At 43.6% G+C, this 25,821-nt stretch overlaps 2 protein-coding genes across 3 annotated transcripts in view; one reads left to right on the top strand and one right to left on the bottom strand.

Moving 5' to 3' along the window:
* The window catches only part of lpar2a (lysophosphatidic acid receptor 2a), a 74,555-nt gene that overhangs the window by 29,756 nt on the left and 18,978 nt on the right, over window positions 1–25,821 (top strand). The window lies entirely within an intron of this gene.
* pbx4 (pre-B-cell leukemia transcription factor 4) overlaps window positions 1–25,821 on the bottom strand; it is a 46,736-nt gene that overhangs the window by 16,893 nt on the left and 4,022 nt on the right. The window contains exons 2-3 of one of the 2 annotated variants that reach the window (XM_083524568.1): window positions 17,575–17,676; window positions 14,664–14,737 (exon numbers count right to left, since the gene is read on the bottom strand). In XM_083524568.1, coding sequence (XP_083380694.1) covers window positions 14,664–14,737; window positions 17,575–17,676 — 176 coding nt within the window. The remainder of the gene's footprint in view (window positions 1–14,663; window positions 14,738–17,574; window positions 17,677–25,821) is intronic. The other variant, XM_083524569.1, reaches the window with a different exon arrangement.

Below are 25,821 nucleotides of genomic sequence, written 5' to 3'. Positions count from 1 at the left end.
CACCCCCTACACTCGGCCCCCCCAGTCTCTCCCTCTGTTCTCCATTTCAGTCGAGTTCTCCATGTGAGCTGCAATCCCTCATGCTGTCAGCCCTCCCCTCCTCCTTCCCTCGCTCTCTCTGTAGACAGACAGGATTAGCATTTTAATTGCATCAGCTCTCTTGGGGATTCACAGCCTTTCACTGGGGGGGGGAGAGAGAGAGAGAAAGAGAGAGAGAGAGAGAGAGAGAGAGAGCGAGAGAGAAAATGTATGTGTGCGTGTGTGTGTGTGTGTGTGGGGAGGGGGGGGGGGGGTAGGGGGTTCGACGGAACGAGAGAGGAGAACCAAGGAGAAAATAAAAAGCAAGAGGAGTCACAAGAGGTGATATAAAAACATCACGAAAACGATGAAACGCACAGAGGAGGAGAGCATAAAGCACGAGAGAGAGAGAGACGGAGAGAGGGAACGACAGACTAAAAGGGTGTTTTTTGGGTGGAAAGGGAGGGGGAGAGGGGGATCACGGTTCATGGTGGGCTGAAAGCGAGAGTACGAGAACGATTACGAAACTGCCAATAAATCTCAAACAGGAAGGCTGGAGAGAGAGCGAGAGAGAGAGAGAGAGAGAGAGAGAGAGAGAGAGCGAGAGTTTTCTGAGAGAAGAGAACGAAACGTTACAAACAGACACACACACGAGTATAAACCAGTCATAAGGAATACGCAGTACTACAGAACATAAGGCAATAAAAAAATAAAAAGAAAGGGAATAAAAAAAAAAAAGTCTCGATCATGATGATGTAATATTTCACCCGTAACTCGTTTTTAATGACCGAATTTATAACGAGCGTCTCGGTGACGGGACTTGACTCGGCTTTTCATCTGCTGCAGAGAATTACAAATAAATTCCCGCTATTCTTGGATAAACTAATATATTTCAGTGTATTATGTCGTCGTTACAAACACCGTGGGGGGGTGGGGGGGTTTGGCTGAGAGAGAGAGAGACAACGACGCACAAATCGTGACTAGGCCTGGGTCATGTGACCCACACGACATGTACAAATTCTTAGCACCGAAGTACAAATACAAAAATAAATAAATTAAAACAGAGGGGCATGTGAACAGGTATTTTTTGATGTCTGACATACGGCTGAGCTCCTGATTGAGATTGGAATGTGAATCTTCATAAGCATTATAAGCTCCACTCTACTGGACGGATGTTCCACTAGATTTTGTGGAAATTTGTGAGAGATTCATTCACCCACAAGGGTGTGAGTAAAGTGAGGTACTGATGGTAAGGTGAGGAGGCAATTCATTTCAAAGGTGTTTAATAAGTTTGAGGGTCAGAGCTCTCTAGCAGGAGATCTTCCACTCCAACTCATGTGAAGTAGATTTTCATGGAGCCGGATTTGTTCGGGTGAAGAGAAAAGTTTATGCTCCATCATCCACAGACCTCCAATACAAGTGTGTAGCTGAGAAAAGAGAAAAAAAAAAGCGGGTGTCCCAATACTTTTGGCATCAACTCTTTCTATTAACGAAGCATCTGAACCGCCTCATTAACACACCAGCAGAAAATCAGCAAACCACTGTAATTAATAACCCGCTTCAGTTACTGAAGCTCGATGCTGAGAAACATTCGGGTCACTCGGTCCGGAGAGGAAACAACATACAAAAAAAAACCTCTTATATAAGAGGAAATTTTAATACGATATGAAACATACCACACCCACAGGAAAGGGTCAAAATGATTCCTAATATTCATAATAATAAAGTAAAAATGTTCAGCCTTTGTTCTACAGACGTGACTTTTTATCATCAGATACGGGTTTTTTTTTTATTTTATCAGTTATTTTTATTTCGGTTCTTTTTAATTTAATTATGATTTTTTTATGTATTAAAAGGACTACTATTAACGTTAACACTGTGATCAATTTATTAATGTTTTGTGGAAAGAAAATGAATCAATAACCAAATACATGGGAAATTAATGTAATTTTTTGTTGTGTTTTGTTCCCTTGTATATTATTTACTTTGTCCTGGTTTATGGTCAGGGTTAACCCCAGCAATAACACCGCAGCAACTTTTGTTTCTTTTCTCTCTTTATATAATGCTCAGATTTTCATAATTTGTATATATTTGATATTGTTTTATAAATTTTTTATAATGCAGCATTCAACATTTTTTATTAATAATAATATCTATAAATTATCATTAAACTCAAAATAAAAACACACGTATATAAATATATATAGAGACAAATGTGAATTACGATGGAACTCCATCATGTTGACTACATACTATTAATATAATTCGTTCTTTCTGTGACTGAGTGAAAATATCATAAATATTAAAACCTGAGCTTGTGATTAGGTCATGTATCATAAACACGCTCTGTATCGTGATCACGATACTTTGTGGTGTATCGTCCAGCCGTAACAGATATTTTAGGGGTCTAATAGAGACGAGATGATGTTTATAATGAACATCTAAACAGGAACACGTACGGCGAAAGGCTGTAAGAATTTACAGTGAAGTTTGATTCCGTTTGTGTTGGCGTGAAGCAGAAATGAGTGGTCCAACTGCACACAGGTCCAATCTGGCGCTAAGCGGGTCAGGGTAAAGTACCGTTGATTTCCTGGAGCACTGTGGCATGTGGTTACTTGCCTTCCTACAGCCCTCAAAAACACACACAAAGATAGACGGAGCGGCAAAAAAAAATAAAAATAAAAAAAAGCACATTATGCTTCCTGGGTGACGCAATTGTCAATGGCGAGCGTCAACATCACGATGTGATTAGCGTGTGAACAGCGGCGCTCACACCTTCTGCAAACACGTGGCTCGGACCCAGCTTTATTAACTCGGCCGGGTGAGTTACACACACACACACCTCGACGCTGGGACAACACACCTCCCTCTCCCACGCAGCGTGACAGCCACGGAACAACAAACGGAAACAGGGCGCGTTAACTCTCGCGTGGGTCAGAAAAAAACGAGACGCGAAAGCGCGAAGCCTGTGCAGATGTCCGCAGACGAGCGAGGAAGAGGAGGATGAAGGATGTGTTTTGCTCGCGACGAGCCGTGCCTCATCAGCACAGCTGCCTCCTGTGCTAATTAGCACCGCCTCTTAAGGAGCTCCTAAAGACCTTGTGAAAAATGAACGCTCGTTCGAGAGGTCGTTAATTTGCACCGCTATGCAAATTAGGTGGCAATTAAGCAATAGATCAGAGGAGCAGCTCCCATTTATAACGAGTGAACGAGCAGCGTGACGGGGCCCGAGAGAGCCTGGCGTTAGAGCAACACACCGTGTGTGTGTGTGTGGACAAGCAAATGTTCTTCCGAAATCTGCACACTTCATCTCATATAAACAAGGTGTCACTCCATCACTGTAGACATCACCGCATGATCGGATGCACCTGCAGGATCAAGCTCGATCAAAGAAGTGTTTTCGACACCTTTGCGTCAGAAAAGCAGATTATTCCAGATTAACACTCGGATTAACTCGGGTTCCCGACGAGCTTCCGAACGACAGACTTTCAGTCCCTCTGAGAAACAGCTACCTGAAGAACAGCGATGTTTCCGGAAAGTTCAAAATAAAACTGATCCATCAAATGTGCTTATTAAGTAAAGAAAAACGTCTGGTTACTGATGAGAATTTGTCCAAAGGGTGATGTTTATGAGGCTTTTATGGAAGGAGTCTCGAGTGTCAGTGAGGGAATCACATGTATTTTACAGCACAGTGAAATTCTTTTCTCTGCATATCCCAGCGATGTCAGAGCGCAGGATCGGCCATGATGCAGCAGCCCTGAAGCACAGAGGATTAAGGGCCTTGCTCAAGGGCCCCTCAGTAAACTAGAGCCTTAACTACTGAGGCTACGTCTACATGAATCCGGACAAATTTGAAAAATGGCGTTTTTGTCTAAAACGCTCCGTGTCCACACTTTATTTTTAAAAAGTTTCCCAAAATGTAAGACGCTTCAACCCGCGTCATTTCCCTCCGCCGTTTATTTACTTTCCGGCTCTTTGAAACAAACTAGACGAAAAAAACACAGTCCACACTGTGACATGAAAGCGTCAGCTTGGTGTGGACAGAAGCCCAAAACAGAGATAAATATGCTTTCTTTAATACAAAAATGTATCAGTGTGGATATGGCCTGAGATCCCACTTCACTAGTGCTTCAGGAACGAGTGAAACCAATGAAGTGTCTGCAAATCAGGTTTCAATTCAGATCATGACAAAAATAAATTATGTATAAATAATAAAAAAAAAAAAAGGTTATTAACTTCAGGTAGGAAACTGTTACTCGTGATTTCCTTTATTGTGTGATGCAGCACCTTTTTTCTCCTTTTTTGTTTTTGTTTGTATTTTTTGGTTGTGCCTTTTACTTAAACCCCCCATGGCAAGATCTTTAAATCCAAATCGGCAGCGTTTTAAAAAATTCAATATGTACGAGTGGAAAAAATCCCTTCCTGCGTGTGAAAATAAAGAGCTTCCTCAATGAACCTGGAAGATGTTGGCCCGACTCCATAATTCGGCATCAGGGAGCGAGTTATTAAAGCGAATTACGCTCGGGGTTCGCGGCGAGGCGAAAGGTTCTCGTCAGCTGTAATTAATCCTTCGTTAGCGAGGATTATGAGGCGTTGTGACGTGTGAACACGTCTTTAATTAAAAGAGACGCGGGGCTTTTGTGGACGGCCCGAGACGTACGTGCATGTGCACGTGAAGATCCGGCGTTTCGCGTGGTAATTTACAATCGCGCAGCGCCGATTAATTACTTGAAATAATTAAAAGTATGATTGAAATGTGCGCACCACCCCGCTCCCTAAAGATCCGCTCGTGTGGAAAATGAAGACATCATGTCTAGAACTTAATCTGATGTCATTACTGAGAGCAGACGCAGAACACTGAAACAGCAACTGGACTGATCCAGGCTGGCAATAACACCCACCCACGCGCACACATTTTGAGTAGTGATGTGAATGATGGGCCGCAATTGTTTTCGAATAGTCCAGGACTTGTTGGTTGAGCTTGATCGATATTTCAGCACATGGTTCCAGGCCTGGCAGCCGTCACAAAGCCTCCGGTGCTTCAGACCGCAGGAACGAGACGCCACTGCCGGCTTGTCATTGTCCGTCCTCCGGACGGTTCCTGAAGGAATAACGTAATGAGACAGAAGCCGAGGGAGCACACACATCGGCGACAGGCTGAAGAGCACCGTGCGAAGAGGTGGAGAGGGTGGAAGAAGAGGCGGGGGGGTAGTTGAAGTGGTGGTGGTGGTGGTGTTTGTCAGAGCCAGGGGTCTGGGCGATATTAGCCGTCTGCCAATCCGGCGGAGGCAACGGACACGGAGTAATTACTGCTGCTCTTACAGGCTCATCAATCTCTCTCTATCGCGCTCTCTGTCTCTCGTACACCACCACCCCCCCCCCCCCCCAACCTACCCCACACTCCCCCTTCCCCCTCCCACTGCCCGTGTGATCTTTTTTCCTTCTCGTCGCTCTTCGGAGGCGAATGGAGGAGAGAAAAAAAACGGATCGAGTGACGGCGCGCCACACAGGAAACGAGAGCGCGGAGGGAATGAGACGCGGGCCGAGCCAGATCGCTGTCATACGCCTGGTTTGAGAGAATATCGAACTGAACAGTGCACGTGGGAGGGTGGGGAAAGGGGGGGGGGGGAGAGACAGGAAGAAAAAAAAGATTTCCATATTTTCTGTGCGCCACCGAGCGAAGTGCATTAGGGCGAGTCAGACAGGATTGTGTTTAGCACATGTTTAGTTTGAGTCTCTCTGAGTCGGCCTGCTTGACTGAGCTCATCCTCGGCTCTGTAATAGAGTGGGGCAGATTTAGGTGGCAGCCTTTATACATTTATCATGTCTGCCTATCAGAAGTCTTCATTCCTGCCATCTCCGTGGCTCTTTGACGCCATCCCTCAACGTCGCCGGCTCAATTCTTGCCGTGTCGGTGCACGTATACAAGAAACGTTCCGAACTTTAGAGACGTCTGTAAAGGAGCGCCGCAAAGACAGGAAAACCGAGAAGGCGTGCACAGACGTATTTTTATTCACATTGTTTAATAAAAAATAGGTTGTTTTTTCCTCTCTGACTTTGAGCCGATTGGCTCAAAAGTTCGAAAGCAAATCCAGAGAACTGATTTATGGTCATCTTCATAATAATGCTGTGTTCTCGTGATCCAAAACCACGCTGAGATCGGCCTCACAGTTTCAAGAATTAAAATAAAGGATAGAAGTCTGTTACATTGTGTCTTAGGAGGATGAAAAAAAACCCCACAGTATTGTGACGGCCTTAACAGTTCAATCTCCTCAAAGTTGAGATCGGATTCTCACGTAATAGTACGGAAAAAGTGCTTCAACGAGGAACACAAATATGAACAGTGAACCATGTTAGCACCATCATCCATAACTGATCATTCTGGTGCAGAATGAACCAGAGGAAAGGCAGCAAATATACAGATGCTAAAGTGTTGGTTATCTGGTGTTGATCCTGGTAAGAATGAAAATTGGCTTGAGGGTAAGAACAAAAAGACCAAAATCTAAACTGAAAGACAAATCTGCAGTGCGTTTTAATGAGAAATCAGGACAGGAAGAGAGAGATGTCGAGTTTTGAGGTAGTTATTAATATAATTGAGGAATTTATGCACCAATGCCCTTGAGCGCTCTCCTAATTTAGCTCTGATTTGGATTAAGCAAAAGTGTTATGACAACCCTTCATAAACAGTGCTGACTACCAATTACTAGGACCTGACTAACCCAACCACTACGTATCAGGACCGACCACAAATTACTGTTTTACCTGACCACCAAATATTGGGACCCGACTACCCTGACCACCAATTACTGGAACACAACTACCCCAAACACCAATTACCAGGTTACCTGACCACCAATTTACAGGACCTAACCAACCCAACCACCACTTATCAGGACTGACCACCAATTACTGGTTTACCTGACCACAACTACCCCAAACACCAATTACTGGGTTACCTGACCACCACTTACCAGGACCCAACTACCGTGACCACCAATTACTGGTGCCTGCCCACTCCATCTATCAATTATTAGGACCGGACCACACTGACCACCATTTATTATATTACCTGACTACCTCGACTAGTAATTACTATCAGTACCTGTACCAGTTCGGACCTGAGAGTCGGGTATCTATGCAGAAATAAAATATTTCCAGGCTGCCAAAAGTCCAGAATCTCTGAGCAGTGAGGGGAGAGGAGAAAAAAGAAACGACATTAATGAATGACTTTTACTGTACCTTTCCTGTCGTCCTCCTACGCATGTGTGTGTGTGTGTGTGTGTGTGTGTGTGTGTCTCTACCTTCTCAGCATTTCGTTTGTTGTCATACCTTTACTGCCAACTTTCTGTGTAGCTGTCTGTCTCTCTGTCTCTCTGCTCGCTGAGCCCCGGAGCCTCGGTGTCATAAAATAAAACGGGAAAAGTCTCCAGTTTCCAGCAGCTCGTAAAAAATTTAACGGGGAGGGTTCAAATTAAGCTCTCTCAAGAAGGAATAATAATTAAAAAGCTTTAATTAGGCCCGTGATTGACTCGACGTCAGGAGCGGGAAGCTGAGCGAGACAGACCGAGCCTGGTACTGACACCCAGCGCAACATAACTAATTACACCCTGCTGGAAATCTGGAGGGGCTTTTAACTGCAACACAATCAACTGAAGAAACACAATGTTCAAACTTTTAATTGCTCCGAGACGGATGCGATAAATGAAATAATGATAATTAAAAAAAATAAAAAAATGCGATTTCCATTATTTAAACGCGGGGGGAGGAGGTGGGGGGGTGTTTGGATTGGCGAAGTTCAGACCCGACTTTGGGAAACGAAACACGCAGACGTGCTTCAAAGGCTCGGGGAAGAAAACAACGAAGGTATTTAAGGACTAATGAGACGTCTTTTTAACGATTTCAACTTGACAACTTTCAGACGCCTTCTCCTGAAAATTACACATCAGACGTGATCCATCGGAGGACGGACGGAGGAGAGAGAAGCAGATGCTGGGATGCGACATATCGAAGAGAAAAGTTTGCGTGCCGGACACGTCAGCTGTCTAAGCGTTATATTAGAGTGAGATTTTTTTTTCTTTTTGAATCACGTGCCTGATTATAGCAAAATATAAATACGAGTTACACGGTGCTGAGAAACATCCTGATGCATCACCGATATTGAATGTTATGTATAAAATTTATATACACAACATTTCATATGAACATTTTTATTTCATATGTAGTCTCCATTTGCTGTTATAATAACCTCCACTCTTCTGGGAAGATGTTTCACTAGATTTTGTGCTTAAGTGTGTTAGTAAAGTCAGATAGTGATGTATGTGAGGAGGCCTGGGGTGCAGTCAGTGTAAAAAAAAAACTGCTCCTAATCAAGGTCTTTAATAGTGTTGGAGCTCTAGAGCAGGAGATCTTCCACGCCAACCCATGGAAAGCAGATGTTCATGGAGCAGGCTCTGTGCACAGGGGTATCATCATGCTGGAAGAGGTTTGGATCTCACAGTTGAAGCAAAGGGAAAATTTTTCATGCTACTGCATCCATAGGTGCCGTACAGAACTGTGCGCCTCCAACTTGTGTGGTTCTTACGCAAACTTTTACCACAGCGTGCGGAAAAGTCGTCTGTCCCAATACTTTTGGACATAAAGGGCACGCGTATAATTCTTTGCCGTTTCTTCTTCTTATTTTTAAATCCAAGCTACGTTTTTGACGTAATTTGCTGAACTCTGGGGCTTGAGAGAGAGTAATATATTTTATTACTACAATACAATTGTATATTATGTATTATAGCTACATGTATTGCAGCTACAACAGGGTATGTACAGTGCGGCAGAATCGGGTCGGCGTCGTCCTCGACGACACGCACACCCGATACGCCGCTACGAGCCATTAGCGATGCAGCGCGCATTAGCATTGCTGTAAATGTATCCTGTCTGAACCGCTGAAGCACGTCGGGGTCAGACTGGCCGATGGGATGAAAAGGATCCGAATGCAGACTGGTTAATAATTTACATTCCTCTGCTACGGCTGAGGAAAAATACGGGTTACGTTTGACGCGTTCGTGCACTCGGAGGATCTCGAGACGAACGCGTACCTGCTAGAGGAAAACACGGGCCGCAACACAGGGCTTCCAGACACGAGAGGATGCAAAGCAAAAGCTTCTGATTTAATCCGGTCTCAAGTTTCTCCAGTTACAGAGCTCTGATACCAAACAGGCTGAGACAAGTCTCCACTCAGAGGCCAACCTTTCATACGAGTTACAGGAGGAGACCGTTTGGGAAAAAAAAAAAAAAAAAAAAAAAAAAAACATCCTCCTTCGCCAAATGATACATTATATAGGTAGCAATAATTAATATGTAAAAAAAAAAAAAAAAAAACTAACTTTTTTTAATGCATTTGAATTTTTTTTTTTTTTTTTAAATAATTGTTAAATTATCGGCAAATTAAATTGCTTTGTTAAATGTCCTTTTATCCCCCCCTCCCCCCCCAAAAAAAATTTATAATTACATTTCGAATGTTAATTATTCACATTTATTTTATTGAATTATCGTATTAAATTATTAAAAAAAATATATAATGTCGTAATCATAATTTAAAAGCTTCTAATGATAATTATTTGAATATTTTTTTTTTTTTTTTTTTTACAATTCTTAACACTTTATTTGTAGAAATTATTTAATGACTAAAAATAACTTTTTTGTTGAAGTTTTTTTTTATCGGAAATACAAAAAGGCAAGCAGCTGATTTGGTAAATATTTTGCATTGATTTATTTAAAAAATTTGACAAATTAACACTTCAAACTACTTCAAACAACAAGATTAAAGAATTTTGCCTTTTTTTTTTTTCTCACAGTTACAATAATCCAACACTGAAACTGCATCTCTGCTGGGGTTTGTGTCAATAACAAACATTTAAATTCCAGTCAGAATGTAGGATTAAATATAATAAAATAAAATCCCTACAAACTGCGAAAATAATTTCCTCACTTCATCCATATTATCTATAAAATCGAACCGGTTAAGTTCTTGCATGATTTTTTTTTTCCTGCATTAAAACAGCAGGAACGAGTCACATGACCTCCTGTGTATTAATCAGATGAATTGCTTTTTAATGCCTCGGTGATGCAACGGTGGTGCAGGAACACACACGAGGTTCATCTAAAAAATAAATAAATAATGAAGAAAAGAAAAAAAAAAAAAAAAACACAATCTAATGTGCAAATGAGTCTCGGACCGATTCCACGTCTAATCCGAGCTTCTCGCCCAGCCGAGGTGTTCCCTCGTCACAGAAATGAGATTTTTTGTGCGTTTTTTTCGTGTATATTTGGACGTAATGTGATTGCGATACGTGGTCTAGTTGTGCGCTTGTTAGAAACTTTTCCCGAGAGCTCAAACGCGGCTCGTAGCGGCGTCGAGAGATGTTGGGATTCATTTGCGAGCACATGCAGCCGTGTGAAATCGCACTCGATGAGATTTCGCATGCGTGAAAGGTCAAGGCTTCGTTAACGATTAGATGTTACACGAAGCAAATATGGAAGAAGACAACGGTGCACGTGGATTTATACGACCCACGGGCGTGTGCCGTTCCCCCCCCCCCCCCCCTCTTTGCCTTGTATTTAATGGTGGCTCAGAAGACGGCGAGGATCCGGATCGTGCCCGGAGTTACACGTCGTGCTGAGAGACGCGTCCGCGTCATGCAGCGCAGCCTCCTTTCGCAAAAACATGACCCTGATAGCTAATCATTTCAATTTTTCTATCTGCTCACACCGCAAATCCAGGTAATGAACGGGCGGCCTGGGTTCGGCGCGATAACCCGCCTCTCGAAATGAATTTCTGGAGGAGAGAGATAATGCGATCAAAAACGACTCAATCTGCGAACGGAAAAAAAAGAAAGAAAGAAAAGTCTGCATGTTGACAAAGAGAAAAACTGCGAGCAAGCGTTCGGAGACGATATGAAAGGTGTAAAATGGGGGGGGGGGGGGAATCGGTGGACATGAAACGAGGGAGAGAACAATGAAAAGAAATGAAAGAACTCTTCACGTCTTGCCATTGTCTTAATGAGATTAATTAACAAGTCTTTAGAAAAGGGGTGGAAAAAAAAAAAAAGGAAAAAGGAATCTCTCCCACAGGTCACATGACACCGTGCCGGAGCACTGCGTTTCCTTAACAATGAGAAGTGCAGGGCTCAGAGGAATTCAACATCCCTCCCTTCCCCCAACCGCTCGCCACGCTAGTCCTCCCATCACCCCCGCCATTATCATATCAAAGCCCCCGAGTTCACAGCAAAGTCTCCTCTTTCAGGGAGAGGGAGAGAGAGATGGAGAGAGATATAGACCGAGAAACAAAGAACTAATAAAAGAAATATAGAGAGACAAAGAATTGATTTGAGAAAACGAGAAACAGAAAGCGAGACAATAAGATAGGTGGGAAGACAGAAAGACAGGGAAAGGAATGAGAAAGGCATTGGGGAGGAGGAGAGAGAGAGGGAGAGAGAGAAAGATCGAGTGAGAGCGCGAGAGAGCAAGAAGGGCAGTTAGAAGGAGAGATATAGGAGGGGTAAATCTGTGTGTGTGAGAGAGACAGAAAAATAGATGGACAGAGAGAAAGACTAAAAGAAAGTGAAAGAATGGCCACTTAAAGAAAAAAAAAAGGCAGTGGGGAGGAGAGAAGTAGAAAGCAAGATAAAAGAAAAGGAGAGAGAGAGAGAGAGAGAGAGAGAGAGAGAGAGAGAGAGAGAGAGAGAGAGAGAGAGAGAGAGAGAGAGAAAATGGCCGATGAGCAAGATGGAGAAAAATAGAGAGAAAGAAAGTAAGGCATTTGGGAGGAGAGAAGGAGAAAGAAAAAAAATAGAAAAAGAGAGATAAGAAGGGGGGGGGGTAAATAGATAGATAGATAGCTAGATAGTTAGAGATAGTGAGTGCGAAAGAGGAGAGCGAGCAAGATAGAGAGGGGCGTCAGGAACGACCCGATCTCAGGCTGCTTTTATCCCTGCTGTTCATCACACACAGAAAAAGAGAAGAGAGAAAAAAAAAAAAGAGCGAGAGAGAAAGTGAGAGACTCAGACTTGGATGTGTGAACGTGTGAGCTGAGCAGACAGTGTGAGTTTGTGTGAGAGAGACAGAGAGTGAGCGAGTGTGTGTGTGTGTGTGTGTGTGTGTGTGTGTGTGTGTGTGTGTGTGTGTGTGTGTGTGCGCGTGAGCTCATTAGTGTGTTAACAGGAAGTGCAGTACAGCAGTGTGTATTTCCTTCCTCCGTGTCTGAGACTCTGCTCTGTACAGCAGCATGGACGCTGCACTCGGTCACCTCGGCTTCCCTCAACACTCCAGAGAGCTGCATTAAAGACGCGTGTACGCGCACGTGAGTGTGTATCCTCTCTCACAGGTCCGCCCTCGGCTGCCGGACTCGATGTGAAAATCAAAGTGAATGACATTAGGTAAATAAGACAGCAGGTTGCCATGGTGACAGGAGGAGAGGGAGAGAGAGAGAGAGAGAGAGAGAGAGAGAGAGAGAGAGATGGGAAGAGCAGCAACACCACTATCACCACCACCTCCACTCCTCCCTCCATCACCCCCCCCCCACCCCTCCCCTTCCTCCACTTCGACCCGTTTCTTGCATCCAATTAAGCAGGAAAGTGAAGCTCGGTTTATTCGCAGATCTCCAACCGACTGAAGCCCACTCAACCTTTTTAACGCAGTAATCCGAGACCTCGTCCTCGGCCGAAGGGACTCGCGCCCGGACTCTCGGAGGAGGGCGGCAGGATAAAGGATCCTAATGAATACCGAGCGGTGGCTAATGATGCGCCTGGCTGCCACCGTTTCAACGGCAATATCTCGCGTTAAAAACGAAACTAAACAAACAAACCGAGACAAGGTCGCACGGTGACTCAGACTCATTAGACCACTCGCATTTTTTGGATATGAAAGCTACCTCGGGTTTAGTCTACAAACGCCTCCTTCCCGACAATTACATACGGGGGAAAAAAATAATAATCTAAAATATGCGGCGTGGCAGAAAAACGTGGTGCTCTACATTGAGATTAAGTGCTCTGAAGCTAGCTGGGCAGGATGATGAATCCCAGAAATCTTATTGGCCGGAAGGTTTCCATAACTACCGCGAAGGGGTCGATACGAAAGTGCTCGCCAATACGATACGGTTCCCTTAGCAACAGCTCACATGTAAGGAGTAATGCTATCAATGCTAATGCTAATAATAGTAATAGGTCTAGTATATGAAAGACTATTTTTACACACACACACACACACACAGTATAACTACAATGTATCGAGATCACAGTATATTTGGCGAGGGAACGGACGTTTAAAGCTGCTATAGTGGCAGACGAGGTCAGGAAGTGACGCGTTTGGTGAACGCTCATCTACGGTGAGCCGCATGAGGATAGAAACTATTGCAGGGACATCATAGTGGTCACGGTACGGCTCGGCCTGTGCCACTGTGACGCATCAGGGGTGAACAAAAATGGGCACCGTTTGAACAAGATACTATAATCATAAGACCACACTAGGATTAGTAGTAGGAAAAGTATCGCTCAGAAGTGGACAAAATGGCCGACATTATCCAAGATCAGGCGCTCGACGCTCGACGCTCGGAATGTTCACAGGAAATAACCGCCGTGGGCTGGGACCCACTACGTCACTGATCTTTGAAACGTTTACACCTTCAGACGTTCTTACTGCGGCTGAGGGTCTCATCTCCGTACTGCGCTTGATGTCTCCTGTAGATACGTCCTATTATCAAAAATGGGACACGCTAGTTACTGCGTTTAGTACCACCATGTTAGCATCTATTTTCATACCTGTAACATTAAAGTCCCGGTGTGACGTGGACACCCCCTCGTATAACACGGCTATAACACGGCTATAACGCACTTACGGAACAAACCATTCTTAAGCTGAACAAAATGGCTGGCGTTTGAACATCTGAACCTCAGTTCTGAATCAAACACCTGAGCGGATGGTGACGGAGGGAAAGCGGACGCACGGTGTGACGCCGCGTCTCCGTTACCACCCTGTCGATTTTCCCATAGTGGCGTGTCCTGGAGTATTTCATTTCTCTGATACGGTGACATTTATTGTATTAAATAGTGTTTTATTAGCACATGGTGATGAGAGGAGCTGTAGCCTAAACCTCCTTTCTCTCTCTCTCTCTCTCTCTCTCTCTCTCTCTCTCTCTCATCAGCACTTTCTGGTTGCTTCGTCTTAATTATTAGAGCTGCAATAAACCGGACGACGTTTCCAAGCACTCAACCCCCCCCCACACACACACACACACCTCGACCGATCAGCCACGACACGCAGAGTCGTAATTACGCCGCAGCCCGATTTGCGAACACCGGAGGACCGAGCTTACCCACAATCCACTCACTCTCTTTCTCTGTGTGTGTGTGTGTGTGTGTGTGTGTGTGTGTGTGTGTGTGTGTGTGTGGGAAAACAACCCGGATCCAAACCTAAACTCTGGGACAGAGACATGCGACGACCCTGAAAAAACATATACGTGGAAACGGCACGAACGCCGTCACATCAGAGTTAAAAGAGAAATAAATAAAAAAAATAAAAGAAAGAGAGAGAGAGCGAGAAAGAGAGGAGGAGAGAATAACGATGAGATGGAGTGAAGTTGAAAGGAGCGAACGACTTACCCGTCTTCTCTTTGATCTCGCACAGCACGCTGAAGAGAGCCGGCTTCATTCTGTGGCAGTTCAACGCGTGTTTCCTGCGAAGAGAGAATAAAGGAAAAAGAAAAAGAGAAAGAAAGAGAGAGAAAGAGAAAAAAAAAAGAGAGAGTCAGTACGACTTTGTTCAAGTGTATAAAAAAGGAAAGCAGGTACAAACCCGGACGTACATTACAGTAAAGTACAGTGTAGAATTTAATAAGTAAATAAAGGCGTATTTGTACAAAAATAGCGCACGTTTATAAAACACACAATAAAAAAAAAAAGGGGGAGGAAAATTAATCAACACCACACGTGACTAAATGGGACGATGCACAAATGAGTCACAAAAGCACAATGAGTTTTGGTACGTTATTAATATAAATGTGACAAGCCGGAGAGCTTTTCAAAGCGACCTCGCTTGCCTGGAACGGAGATATCGAGGGTGCTGAAGCGGCCCTCCGTTCGCCTCTCCACAGCTAAATGAGTTGTTAAATGAAGCATAGCCCTAATTTGTCTGGAGAGAAAAGCTGTTGAAGGAGAAGAAGCCACCGCAGCAGCAGCAGCATCTCCTCCTCAGGCACTACGTCCCACCTCCCCTTTAACACCCCGACACCGGACACGCCATCACACAGAAACGGCACGCTTTTCACTCGGACGCTGAAGTGTGGCGTCCCGTCACCTCACGTCACGTCACGTCGGCCCGATGATTCCTGGACGCCGGAGATCCAATTTTTGAGACCCTCCGGACTTTGTTACAAAAATAAAACATCGGCCGTGAGCGTGTGTACGAGCGTAAACGAGTGCAAATGAAGAGAAATTAAATCCCCCTCTGATGAGACGATACTTAATATAATGGCCACCGTTATGAGACCGGAAACAGCAAAGAAACTGATCCTCAAACTAGAGAAGAAACCGAACAAAGCAAAATGGTACCACCCTGACGCTGACTGACCACAACCGCACACCTTGAAGTGTTCTATTCCTCTTACGTCACAGCGGCGTTAACAAATAACCAAAAAAAAAAAAAAAACCCACAAGCTGAAGAATCTGTTTCTATATTTCATTTCATTCAGTTCAAGTCGATTCGATTTAGGGGTCCAAGCACCAAAGATCAAATCAGAATCGATTTATTCCTGAACATTTTTCAGAACACTAAATATAAATCCATCCTAATCTACATGAAAGAAAGCCGTGTCCTGAACATAGCCGACACTGGAGACTCCTTCCATAAACACTACACTGCTATTAATCTCCTTGTAGAAAACCTGAGCAAGTCTGTTTAAAGTAGCAGTTACCATAGAAACAGGCACATATTACATAGTGAAGGAAATAAATCGACACTATCCGACCAATCGGAATCGAGATGCCACACGTCATCATACCACCCTGAAATACACTATACATATGAACAAAAGTGCGTGGACACTGAACCATGAGATTTTTTTTTTTAACATCCCATTCCACATCCAGTTCCCATTCGCCATAACAACCTCCATTCCTCTGGGAAGATGTTCCACTAGTTTTTTAAGAAGTTTCACAAGGGTGTTAGTAAAGTCAGGTACTGATGTAGATGAGGTGTGGAGGCCTGAAGGAGATCTTCCACTCGAATGCATGTACAATCTTTATGGTGGTGCTGGGATTTAAACTCGCAACCTTCCAATCAGAATAATTGTTGACATTCTCAGCATTTAGCGGACGCCCAGAACCAGAGCGGCGTACAAAAGCGCTCAGAGTCTCGATCGATGAATAAATCAACACTGGTTTGCTTAATTACCAACTTAAGATGCCACCAGGGGGAAAAAATGCTAAACAGGTTCGGGTCTGTGTGAAGGGCCGTGTAATTCTACAGCATTCACAAAGATCCTGTGCCTCAATCTGTGGTAACAGTTTCCGGAAGAACTGGGAAATCCGGGTGTCCCAATACTTTTGACAGTGGGGGGGGGGGGGGGGTTAAAACCCTGGTGCTGTGAAGGACGTCCTGACTCTTACAGCAGTCTCGCATCTGCTTCCTTTAACCCGACTGCGAAAAGGAAAGCACCGGATTCTCACTTAGAACAAAAAGCCTGGAGTAATTCTTCCTGTTTAAAAAAATAATAATAATATTAAAGAAAAAAGAAGAAGAAGAAGAAGTGCTCCACATCGAGTGGAAATACATCACGCAGACTGCGTTCTGGAAATAACCGGGCCTGAGGGCTGAAGCATGCGTATAACCTAATAACCTTTGACACCTCGTACTTAGATTAGCCCGCCGGTGCGCCGCGCGCTGCCAGAAATAACCCACGCTAATTAGCGCTCTCATTTGAGTGCGGCACATCCGCCGCTGAGAAGAAGTAGGTGATACATTCAGGGTTTAATACAGCAACAGGATGAAACACGGATGGGATGAAGACGAGAGGAAAAAAAAAAAAAAAAAAAAAAAAAAAAGACAGACGCACTGAAGTCTGTAGGCATTAAGGAGAAAATGATTCAAGTGGCTTTTTTTTTTGTGGGATAGAAACACCAGAGATGAGATGTGACTTGTGTGGAGGGAAAAAAAAACCCGATAGTGGAAAATAAAAATGGTTAAGGGCTAATACTGACGTTAATCTGAATCCTTTCCTACAGAAAAAATGATTACAAGAAGTTAAAACACTGCGGAGAGCAGAAACCTATAGAATAAATGTACAAGACGACTCCTATATGAATTAAATAGATATGTTTATATATATGCATATTTATACACACATTTATAAATCCAGGACTTAGTCCAGGCGTGTCCTGGTTTTCTTTCCCTGAGTGAGAGGGAGGTATGATGGGGAGGAGAAAGAAGAGAAGGAGGGGAGGAAGGGGAAGTGCAGGGCAGGGGCGAGTTTCGAGTTTTTTTTTTTTTTTTTCCATCATGCAGTCCTGTACTGACCTGTGTTGGAAGTCGAGCGGCAGGGTGCATTCTCCCCCTGCTGCGCTCCCCCCGGCTCCCCCTGCCTGTGTGGGGTCGCCTCGTCCCTCCTCTGGCCAGCATCTGGACACACGGCACAGGGGGAAAGGTTGAGGGCGGCCGGCCGAGAGCGTCAGCACTGGTATCGCCTCCTACCGTCCCGGTTACATCCAGACTCAAAACCAACTCGTGAAACGAAATCATGGCGGACCAGATCTCCGCGCATCGTTATATATGCATTCGTACACGTTTTCTACGTGGCGGACTCGTGATATCAAATAACCCCTTGAGACATGGTGTCACGGTTTAGGAAACGCTCCGAAATCTCCCAAAACGGCGAAATACGGCGAAAGCAGGAAGTGAGCGAATCACGTGCCGCAATTTGGGTTACCGTAGAGACGCGAGGAACGAACGGTATGGAGGATGGATTCGTAGAGTCCAACCTCACGTTTGTGAACGCTCTTATTTAGGGGTCGAACTCAGCAACATAGCCGTCCGCTGCTTCAGTGTCAGCGCTTCGGACCCTACAGGGAGTTTAAATGCAGTATACGCACGTGCACTGGTGTTTCTTTAAATCCACGTCAACATTCGCACGATTTTGAGGTTACATCTGAATAGAAAGCGCATTTAAACTACAAATCTAATCGGATCTCTGTGTTCTTGAGTGATTTGGGGGAAAAAAAAAAGTTTGGGGGGGTTTTCTTTTAGTCCTGTGGTCCTATTACAAAAGATTAAAAAATTAAAACCTGCACAAGAAACAGAAGCATGGACACCATTATGACGAGACACAATAATGCAAATAAATAAATACAATTTCAGGTGGATCGTTCTGAGAATTAAACGTAGTGAAATGTAAAGAGGGAAAAAAATTTTTATATATATATATATATATACACGTGTATTTAAAGTTTTCGTGCATTTCTTCTTTAAATTAAAACGATAAAACACTAATCAACATGGCCATGGACAGAAATGTATGTTTATGCAAATGTATGTTAATTATTAAAGAAACCAGACTCAACATAGAGCAAGAAGGCAAAATATTCTTGTAAATTTTTTAAATGACATAAATGTCATTAGGACACCAGACTGCAACTTTGCTATGTTTCCACACGGACGATGAATGAGGTGACGCAGGAGAAACTGCGCCTCGTCTTACTTCCATACGGATTACTGAATCGGAGAATATTTGAGTACTTTGAGCTTTGTATTAATATTTATTATTTATCTGTGAGGCAAATATTCACTGAGATTCAGGTTATTTTATTTGTGTCTGTAAAGGGAGATGACAGGCAGCAGAGAGCGCCCCCTGTCTGTTTTCTTTATTTTGCAAAAGCACAGCGTTTTGTTGTTATTATGAGTGGGTACAAATAAAAGTAGACCCTTTACAGATTTGAAATGATCTACTGTTCGTATCTGTACGATAAACAAAAAGTAATTTAAGTTCGTTTCTGCGTTATGAAAAAAAAAAGAAAACGCCACAAAACGCGCTGCTGCGTTTGTGGACCCCCAGAGGGTTCATTGCGCACATCATAGAGGATTACTGAATAAAAAGATTTTTCCGGTGGAGTTGATAAATGGGTATAAACGGGTGAACGTTCAGGTTTCGGCTCCTTTATAACGCATTAATCGCGAGTTAATAAAACGAGTGCGGTTCAAGTTCATTTGCGTTAACGTGTTTATTTTCTTACAGCTTTGATATACATCTAAAATTCTAAAGCGGATTTCATTCCGGATTGTTTGTTTACAGCTCAGTTGCTGCAGTTGCACAAGACGAAACATCATGTTCGTCGTCTTTATAAAAAGAAAAAAAAAAAAAAAAGAAAGAAAGGAAACTGAGGAAAAAAGGGCAGAGCTGGTGCACAACTTGCTTAATCCCCCCGGCTTATATCAACATCGGGACATTCCAAGTGAGTTACGTCTCGTGTAAACCCGAGCCAGTTTCTTTCTGCTTCACTCGTAAAATCCCCAGTAAACACACTGACCCGCTGCCTAGCAGCTCGGATATTTTCGCTAACAATCCTGAATCGCGCATGCTAATTGGAACTGCTCCTCTTTGTCTGAGGAAAATGTGAAATCCTGAGTAGGTCCAGCTTTTTGAGCTGAAACAGTTAGTGATGGAAAAGATTTGAACACAGAATTAGTTACATGAGCAAAAGTTTGTGGTCAACTGACCATAAGACTGGTATGTTGGAATAATACTGTTGGAATAACCTCCACTCTTCTGGGAAGATGTTCCACTAGAACTAGATCCGATTAGACATCAGTGTTCTAGTAAAGTCAGGACGATGTGCAGTGTTAATTCATGCATGTTCAATAGGGTTGAGGGTGAGAGCTCTATAGCAGGAGATCTTCCACTCCAGCCCATGTAAACCAGATCTCCATGGAGGTCGCTTTGTGCACAAGATTGTGCATCGTCATGCTGGAACAGGTTTAGGAGAGATTTAATGCCACCACAAACAAAGACGTCCAATGCAATTGTGCACCTTAAACTTTGTGATAACTGTTTGATGAAGAAACGCAAAGGGGTGCGAAAGGCAGGGTCTTAAATTTTGGCCCTAAAGGGTGTTAAATACATCACGACAAATCTCTTTGCTCATGATGATTATTGCCTTCGTCTTCTGAGGACGATTTGACCATTTTTTTTTTTTTTATGTGAGGTAGGAACCCTGAGAACCTTTTATAAAACTTCCATGTTTGAAGATAACCAAGCTTCTGTTCCCGTCTTCGGAAGCATGAAAATTTCCCTTTCGCTTAAACTAGGAGACCCAAACCTAATCCAGCATGACGATTCCCCTGTGCACAAAGCTCCAGCTTCATGAAGATCTGCCTTACAAGGGTTGAAGTAGATCTCCTGCAACAGATCTCCAATGCTACTGAACATCTCTGGGCTGAAACGTGAACACAGACTGCACCTCATGCCTTCTCACTTCACCCACATCAGTACCTGACTTTATTAACACCAATGTAGCTGAATCCCATGTCCACAGAATCTAGTGGAACATCTCAAGAAGTGCATATGTTATTATAAGAGCAAATTGGAACCAAATGTGGAATCGGATATACAACCAGGTTCTGCTGTGAAACCAGGACGTTTTTGTTTCCCCTCATTGCTGTTGCTCTTCCGTGAACGTTCTCATGGCTGACGCACGCTTCACTTTACTTCCGGTTGGGTTTGTTTAAATCGTTCATTAAAGCAGACAAATGTTCGAAAGTCATACTGAGTTTAGGGCTGAAATAATTCCTCGAGCAATTCGAATACAGAAACGCAAATCATTCGTTTAGTCCATTTAACTGCACACAGAGCACCGTTTTTTTTCCACGGACCGCTGTTACCGACGCACCACCCGCTAAACTCTGGAGAACGGGAAACACAGAAGACGCTGCAGAATGAAAAATGGAGGAACAGAGAGAGAAAACGGCGAGGGAAGAGGAGAAGATTCAGGCCGAAGATCATGAAAGTTTTAAAAGTTTGGGATCATTTCATAAAACAAAGAAAACACCGTCCAGTGCATTTACCCCCCCCCCCCCCCCCAAGTTGTTTGAAATATTGATATTTATATGATTATATTTGCAGTTTTGTTGTAATATTCATTGCAATTAATAGGTTTAGTTTTTTACAGATTTAAATTTCAGCAATAAAAAGGAAATGAATGACGACCATTATGAGACCCCTCTGATTTTCTCCTTCACATTCAGTATCGCTCCTATAATAAAGAAAAAGTGCTTCTTATCGGATTACTCCATTAATCGACGGACTAATAGGAAGAATACTCGATTACTAAAATAATCGATCGCTGCAGCGGTAATTGAGATCTAGTATTTTAGGAGGAAAAAACCTCCATGAGAAAACACGTCTATATTCAACATGGCTCTTCTATGTTTAGATTCTGGGGCTTAAATATCGATTGCTGGTGCATTCGGTCACGTTCAACAGTGAGAATGATCTCAACCTCGAGGTTTCCACAGAAATGAATTTACCGCCATGAGTTTCCCAGTAACGGTTATGAAAAACGATTTTTAGACCAAGTCCCAGAATGCACAGGCTTCGAGGGGCGTATCATCATGGAGAAGACGAAGGTTTAGGAGCTGATCTGTCTGATCCGATAGAACAGATAAAAGCTGGAAAAGGTTACGGCGCCGCCGCATCGTCCTCTTTACGCGCAGACACACGTCCTTTTCAATCTGGCTGAAAGGCATTGTGGGTGAACACAGACAAGGTTGACTTTTAAACTAGCTCGCCATCCAACTGCCCGTTATAAAACATTGACACGTGACTCATCCTCAAAAGACGACTTTCAATTACAATTCAAGCGCATGACCAAGACGCAGCGGCCCATAAAGACGTGCAACACCTCGCTCCAAACCAGGATTTAAAACGACGGACGAACTGTGATGAGATACGAACGACGCATCAGATTAAAGCGTTCACGACATACGAGCGCGAATGAAGACTTGTTAGGACGTCCGGGACGGGGTAAAAGATCCTATTTTAAAACGCTATGCGACGTGACGCCATGCCCGCGGCGGAGCGCTCTGAGTGCGGGCCGATACCCGATACTAATCCGATACAGACGTCCTCTTAGTAACCGAGTCCATGCCAGAGAGTTATGCAAAACATTACAGGCGTGATGCGACTCGCTTAGAGACAACAAGTCCTTTGTTCGTCTGGATGTTGCGTTCACGTTGGCTGTGAACGTAAAAATATGTTGTACCGGAGCCTGGAGTGAAGGGTGAACAGAAAACTAATTCACATGCCTTCCATTCTGTAAATTCTCAAAAGAAGAATTAACTCCTGTTACACCTGAAAATCAAGTACCTCCACCTGGAGAACTTGTGAAACTTTCGCAGCTAGCTGAGAGCAACGATGGGCGATTCAAAATCGCAATATCGATATTGAATGGTGGTATCGGCTAAGCCTTTAATTCACTTCTGGATCTATTACATGTCGAGGACGGATGAAATCTCTATGTTGTAGAAGACTTGTCCAACACGTGTATGAAACCGTATATAAATCTACTACGTATGCTCTGACTGGTACAGTGTAGTCACCGATAACGCCGCCATAGTGATATAAACAGGAAGCAGCTTTGCAATTTTTTAACCTCTTAACTCGCGATTCGAGCGTCGGAGGCAACACGCACGTCCGTTTTACCGTCCTCCGGCCTCCCTCCATCTCATTAATAGAAACTCGATTTTGCGACCAGCTGCTCTCGTGCACACATTATAGGAGAATTGATTGCACGCCGCACACAATGAAAAGGATGAACACCAGGGAAGGGGGGGAACGACGTGGAGGAAGAGGGGGTGGGGTGGGGACGGGGGTCGAAAAAAAAAAAGAAGCGAATTAATTAAGAGAACCAGGTGGTCAAACGGTTTGTTGAAGAGGAGGGGGGGGGGGGAATCGTGAGCTAATGACGCATAGCAGAGCAGCCGTGATCCTTCAATGAATATTAAAAAAAAAAAACGCATCGACAGGGGAAAAGAAAAAAGCTTGAGGCAACGTCCACGTATGTACTAAAGAGAGTGTCAAATGAAAGGTGATCCAAAAATTTTGTACTACTGAGTGAAATCATGAACCGTGCCCTGGTCGCTATTCTTTTCCACTACAACGAATTAGTGACAACTCCGGTCAAACACGATTCCGATACGGCAGAATCTCAAAGACTGTAGGTGAGTGTAATGTTGATATTGGACTGCGTCTAAATATTGTTTTTTGTCCCTTAAATCAAAAGTACACAAACGCAAGTTTGAACCCAAAAAAAAAAAAAAGAAAAAAGCCTGAGGTGCCAAAACTTTTACAACACATGACTACATAAAAGTAATTTGGAAACGTTTCAATATCTCCCAATGTCGCAGCAAAAATAAATTTTTAGGAGTTGTGGAGGTTGGGGTTGCCAAAATCTTTACAACTAACACAAATACAGAATCTGATTCGGCGTCAGGTCTTCAATCTGCACATCCAATGTGTTTATGGTAGTATTCATGCAGTGGAGCTGAGAGACCAAAAACCTTTATTGTTACTTACTAGCATCACTAATGCAACATAACTGCATTATAGATGTAAAAATTTAACACATTGCAGATAAACATTACTCTGAATGACTGACTTGCTCCAAGAGATTGCTACAAATGATAGGAGAAAGGGTGCCAAAACTTTCACACCTCCAACCCTTTAGATCGTTAGCCATTAAGATTCAGTAATTGGACACAAAGCTTTCGAAGGTCCTGTCCCGGGCTGCGTTATTCGCAGCATTTACCGATATGATGTGCCTTTATAGAGAAATGATCAAAAATAAATACAATTAAAAAAATTTGAATAATTCTTTCAAAAAAAAATAAAACAATGTGGTGTGATAAAACCGATTTCCTGCCTTCATCCAGAAGTATAACCATTTAATGTCTCGAACCACAGCAGCTCGACATCGCTTGTGATTTCACACCAGTTTTTCTTCTCCGTTTCTAGGTACAATTAAGGTTGTGAAATGCCCGTTATCGCTTGCGTTTTAGCAGCTAACCCTCAACAAACCTTATTTTTTTCTCAAGTGGCCGTGATGAAGGAAAAACCTGCTGCCGGTCACAAGACGACGACACTGGAGACTCCTTCCAGAAGAAAAACCAACAACGCGCCAATTTATCCTTTTTTTGTTTTATTATTCCTTGCCTATGGTAACGATAGCATTACATAACACTACTAAAAAAACTATTTCTTCTTGGTTGCTATGGAAACTACACTGTATCCCAAGGTGCGATTTCCCCCGTACGCGAATCGGCTGTGGTGTAAAAACAATAGGATGAAACCCGGTGCCCCGACGTTCAGAAATCTCGCTCTCGGCGTGACGGCAACGACTTAATTAAGACCGGGTGATTATCCATGCTAACGAGGGAGCAGATTAATCACGTCGTACATCTGCACGCGAACGCTTTGCAGGACGCCTCGGCGCGACCCGTACGTGTGCCAGCGGCGCGGCGTACGCTTAGCCGAGCGGTGAGACCTCGAGGAAGGAGAGCGGAGTGAAACGGGAGGTTAAGTAACGGTCATTACGGCAGATTAAATCCGTTTCTCGACCCGCTGGGAAAACTTGTGCCGAGCCGAAGTGCTCCATTAAAACTCCTCTGCATGTGACTAATGCGCAACAGATGGATGTTCGCTGTGCAACAACGCCGGATGCTGCTGCGAAGCGAACCCTCTTGGTGGCATCGATGGTGTTACTTCATAAAGCCTCATAACAAGTGTAATAAAAAGGCACACAGTGCTAGAATACAGGGTTCAATTCTACATGGGGGGAAGGGTTCAATTCCACTGGGGAAGTGGGAGCTCAGTGGTTAAGATTACGAATTCAAATCCCAGCACCATCAAACTGCCTCTGTTGGGCTTCGAGCAAAACCTACAACTGCTCAGTGTATAAATGGGATAATGGTAAGTCACTCTGGAGGAGGGCGTTGAACGTTAACGTTTCGGATTTCAACCTTCAAATCAGACTCCTGTATCATAACTGGATAAAAATAAAGCTAATGAATGTAGGGCTGCAACAACTAACACGATAAAAGCGATAATGAAATTGCGCCGTCAACCAATACTAGTCGTCAAGTTACGGGTTCGCGTGACGATAAGAGAACACAGCCGCTTGTGAAATGCTGAAGAGTACGGGGTCAACCGGCAGCAGGAAAACGTAGACTCATGACGCACCGAAGCATTTTGTATTAAACGCAACAAAAAAAACTGGCACCTGGAGGTACCACAAAGTGGAGCTTGTGTGGAATGGAAGTACCACAGTGATTCACGAGTGTGAAAACTGTAGAATCCTCATCACGTGGAAATGGTGTAGTTTAATGAAGTGCTATTGTGTAAACCGTTTGTAACTTCAGGAAAGTCGCAACGGATCTGTTCTGCCGCGACTCGCGAGCATCGGGTTGCTCGATCAGCTCGCTCGCCACATCGTGATGGATTCAATTCAACCGGTGGGAATAACAGCAGCAGTAAACGATTACTGTTGTGGTTTAAAGCGAATGACTGTACACCGATGCGCATTTTATTTTATTTTGTTTGTTTTTAAAATCAAGCCTGTTAGTTTGCTGCGTTTCTCTTTCATTCTCTTTTCACAGCGTATCTACTAAAACAGTAACTTCTGCTTTCAAATACGATTTACTGCAGCTTTACTACCTTCAAATGGTTGTTTACAATGTTTGTATATTTGATTTAATGCTTATACTTTATACTAAATGAAT

Source organism: Silurus aristotelis (assembly GCF_946808225.1).
Source record: "Silurus aristotelis genome assembly, chromosome: 21".
Classification (NCBI taxonomy): Eukaryota; Metazoa; Chordata; class Actinopteri; order Siluriformes; family Siluridae; genus Silurus; species Silurus aristotelis.
This window is presented reverse-complemented; position numbering and strand designations above follow the sequence as displayed.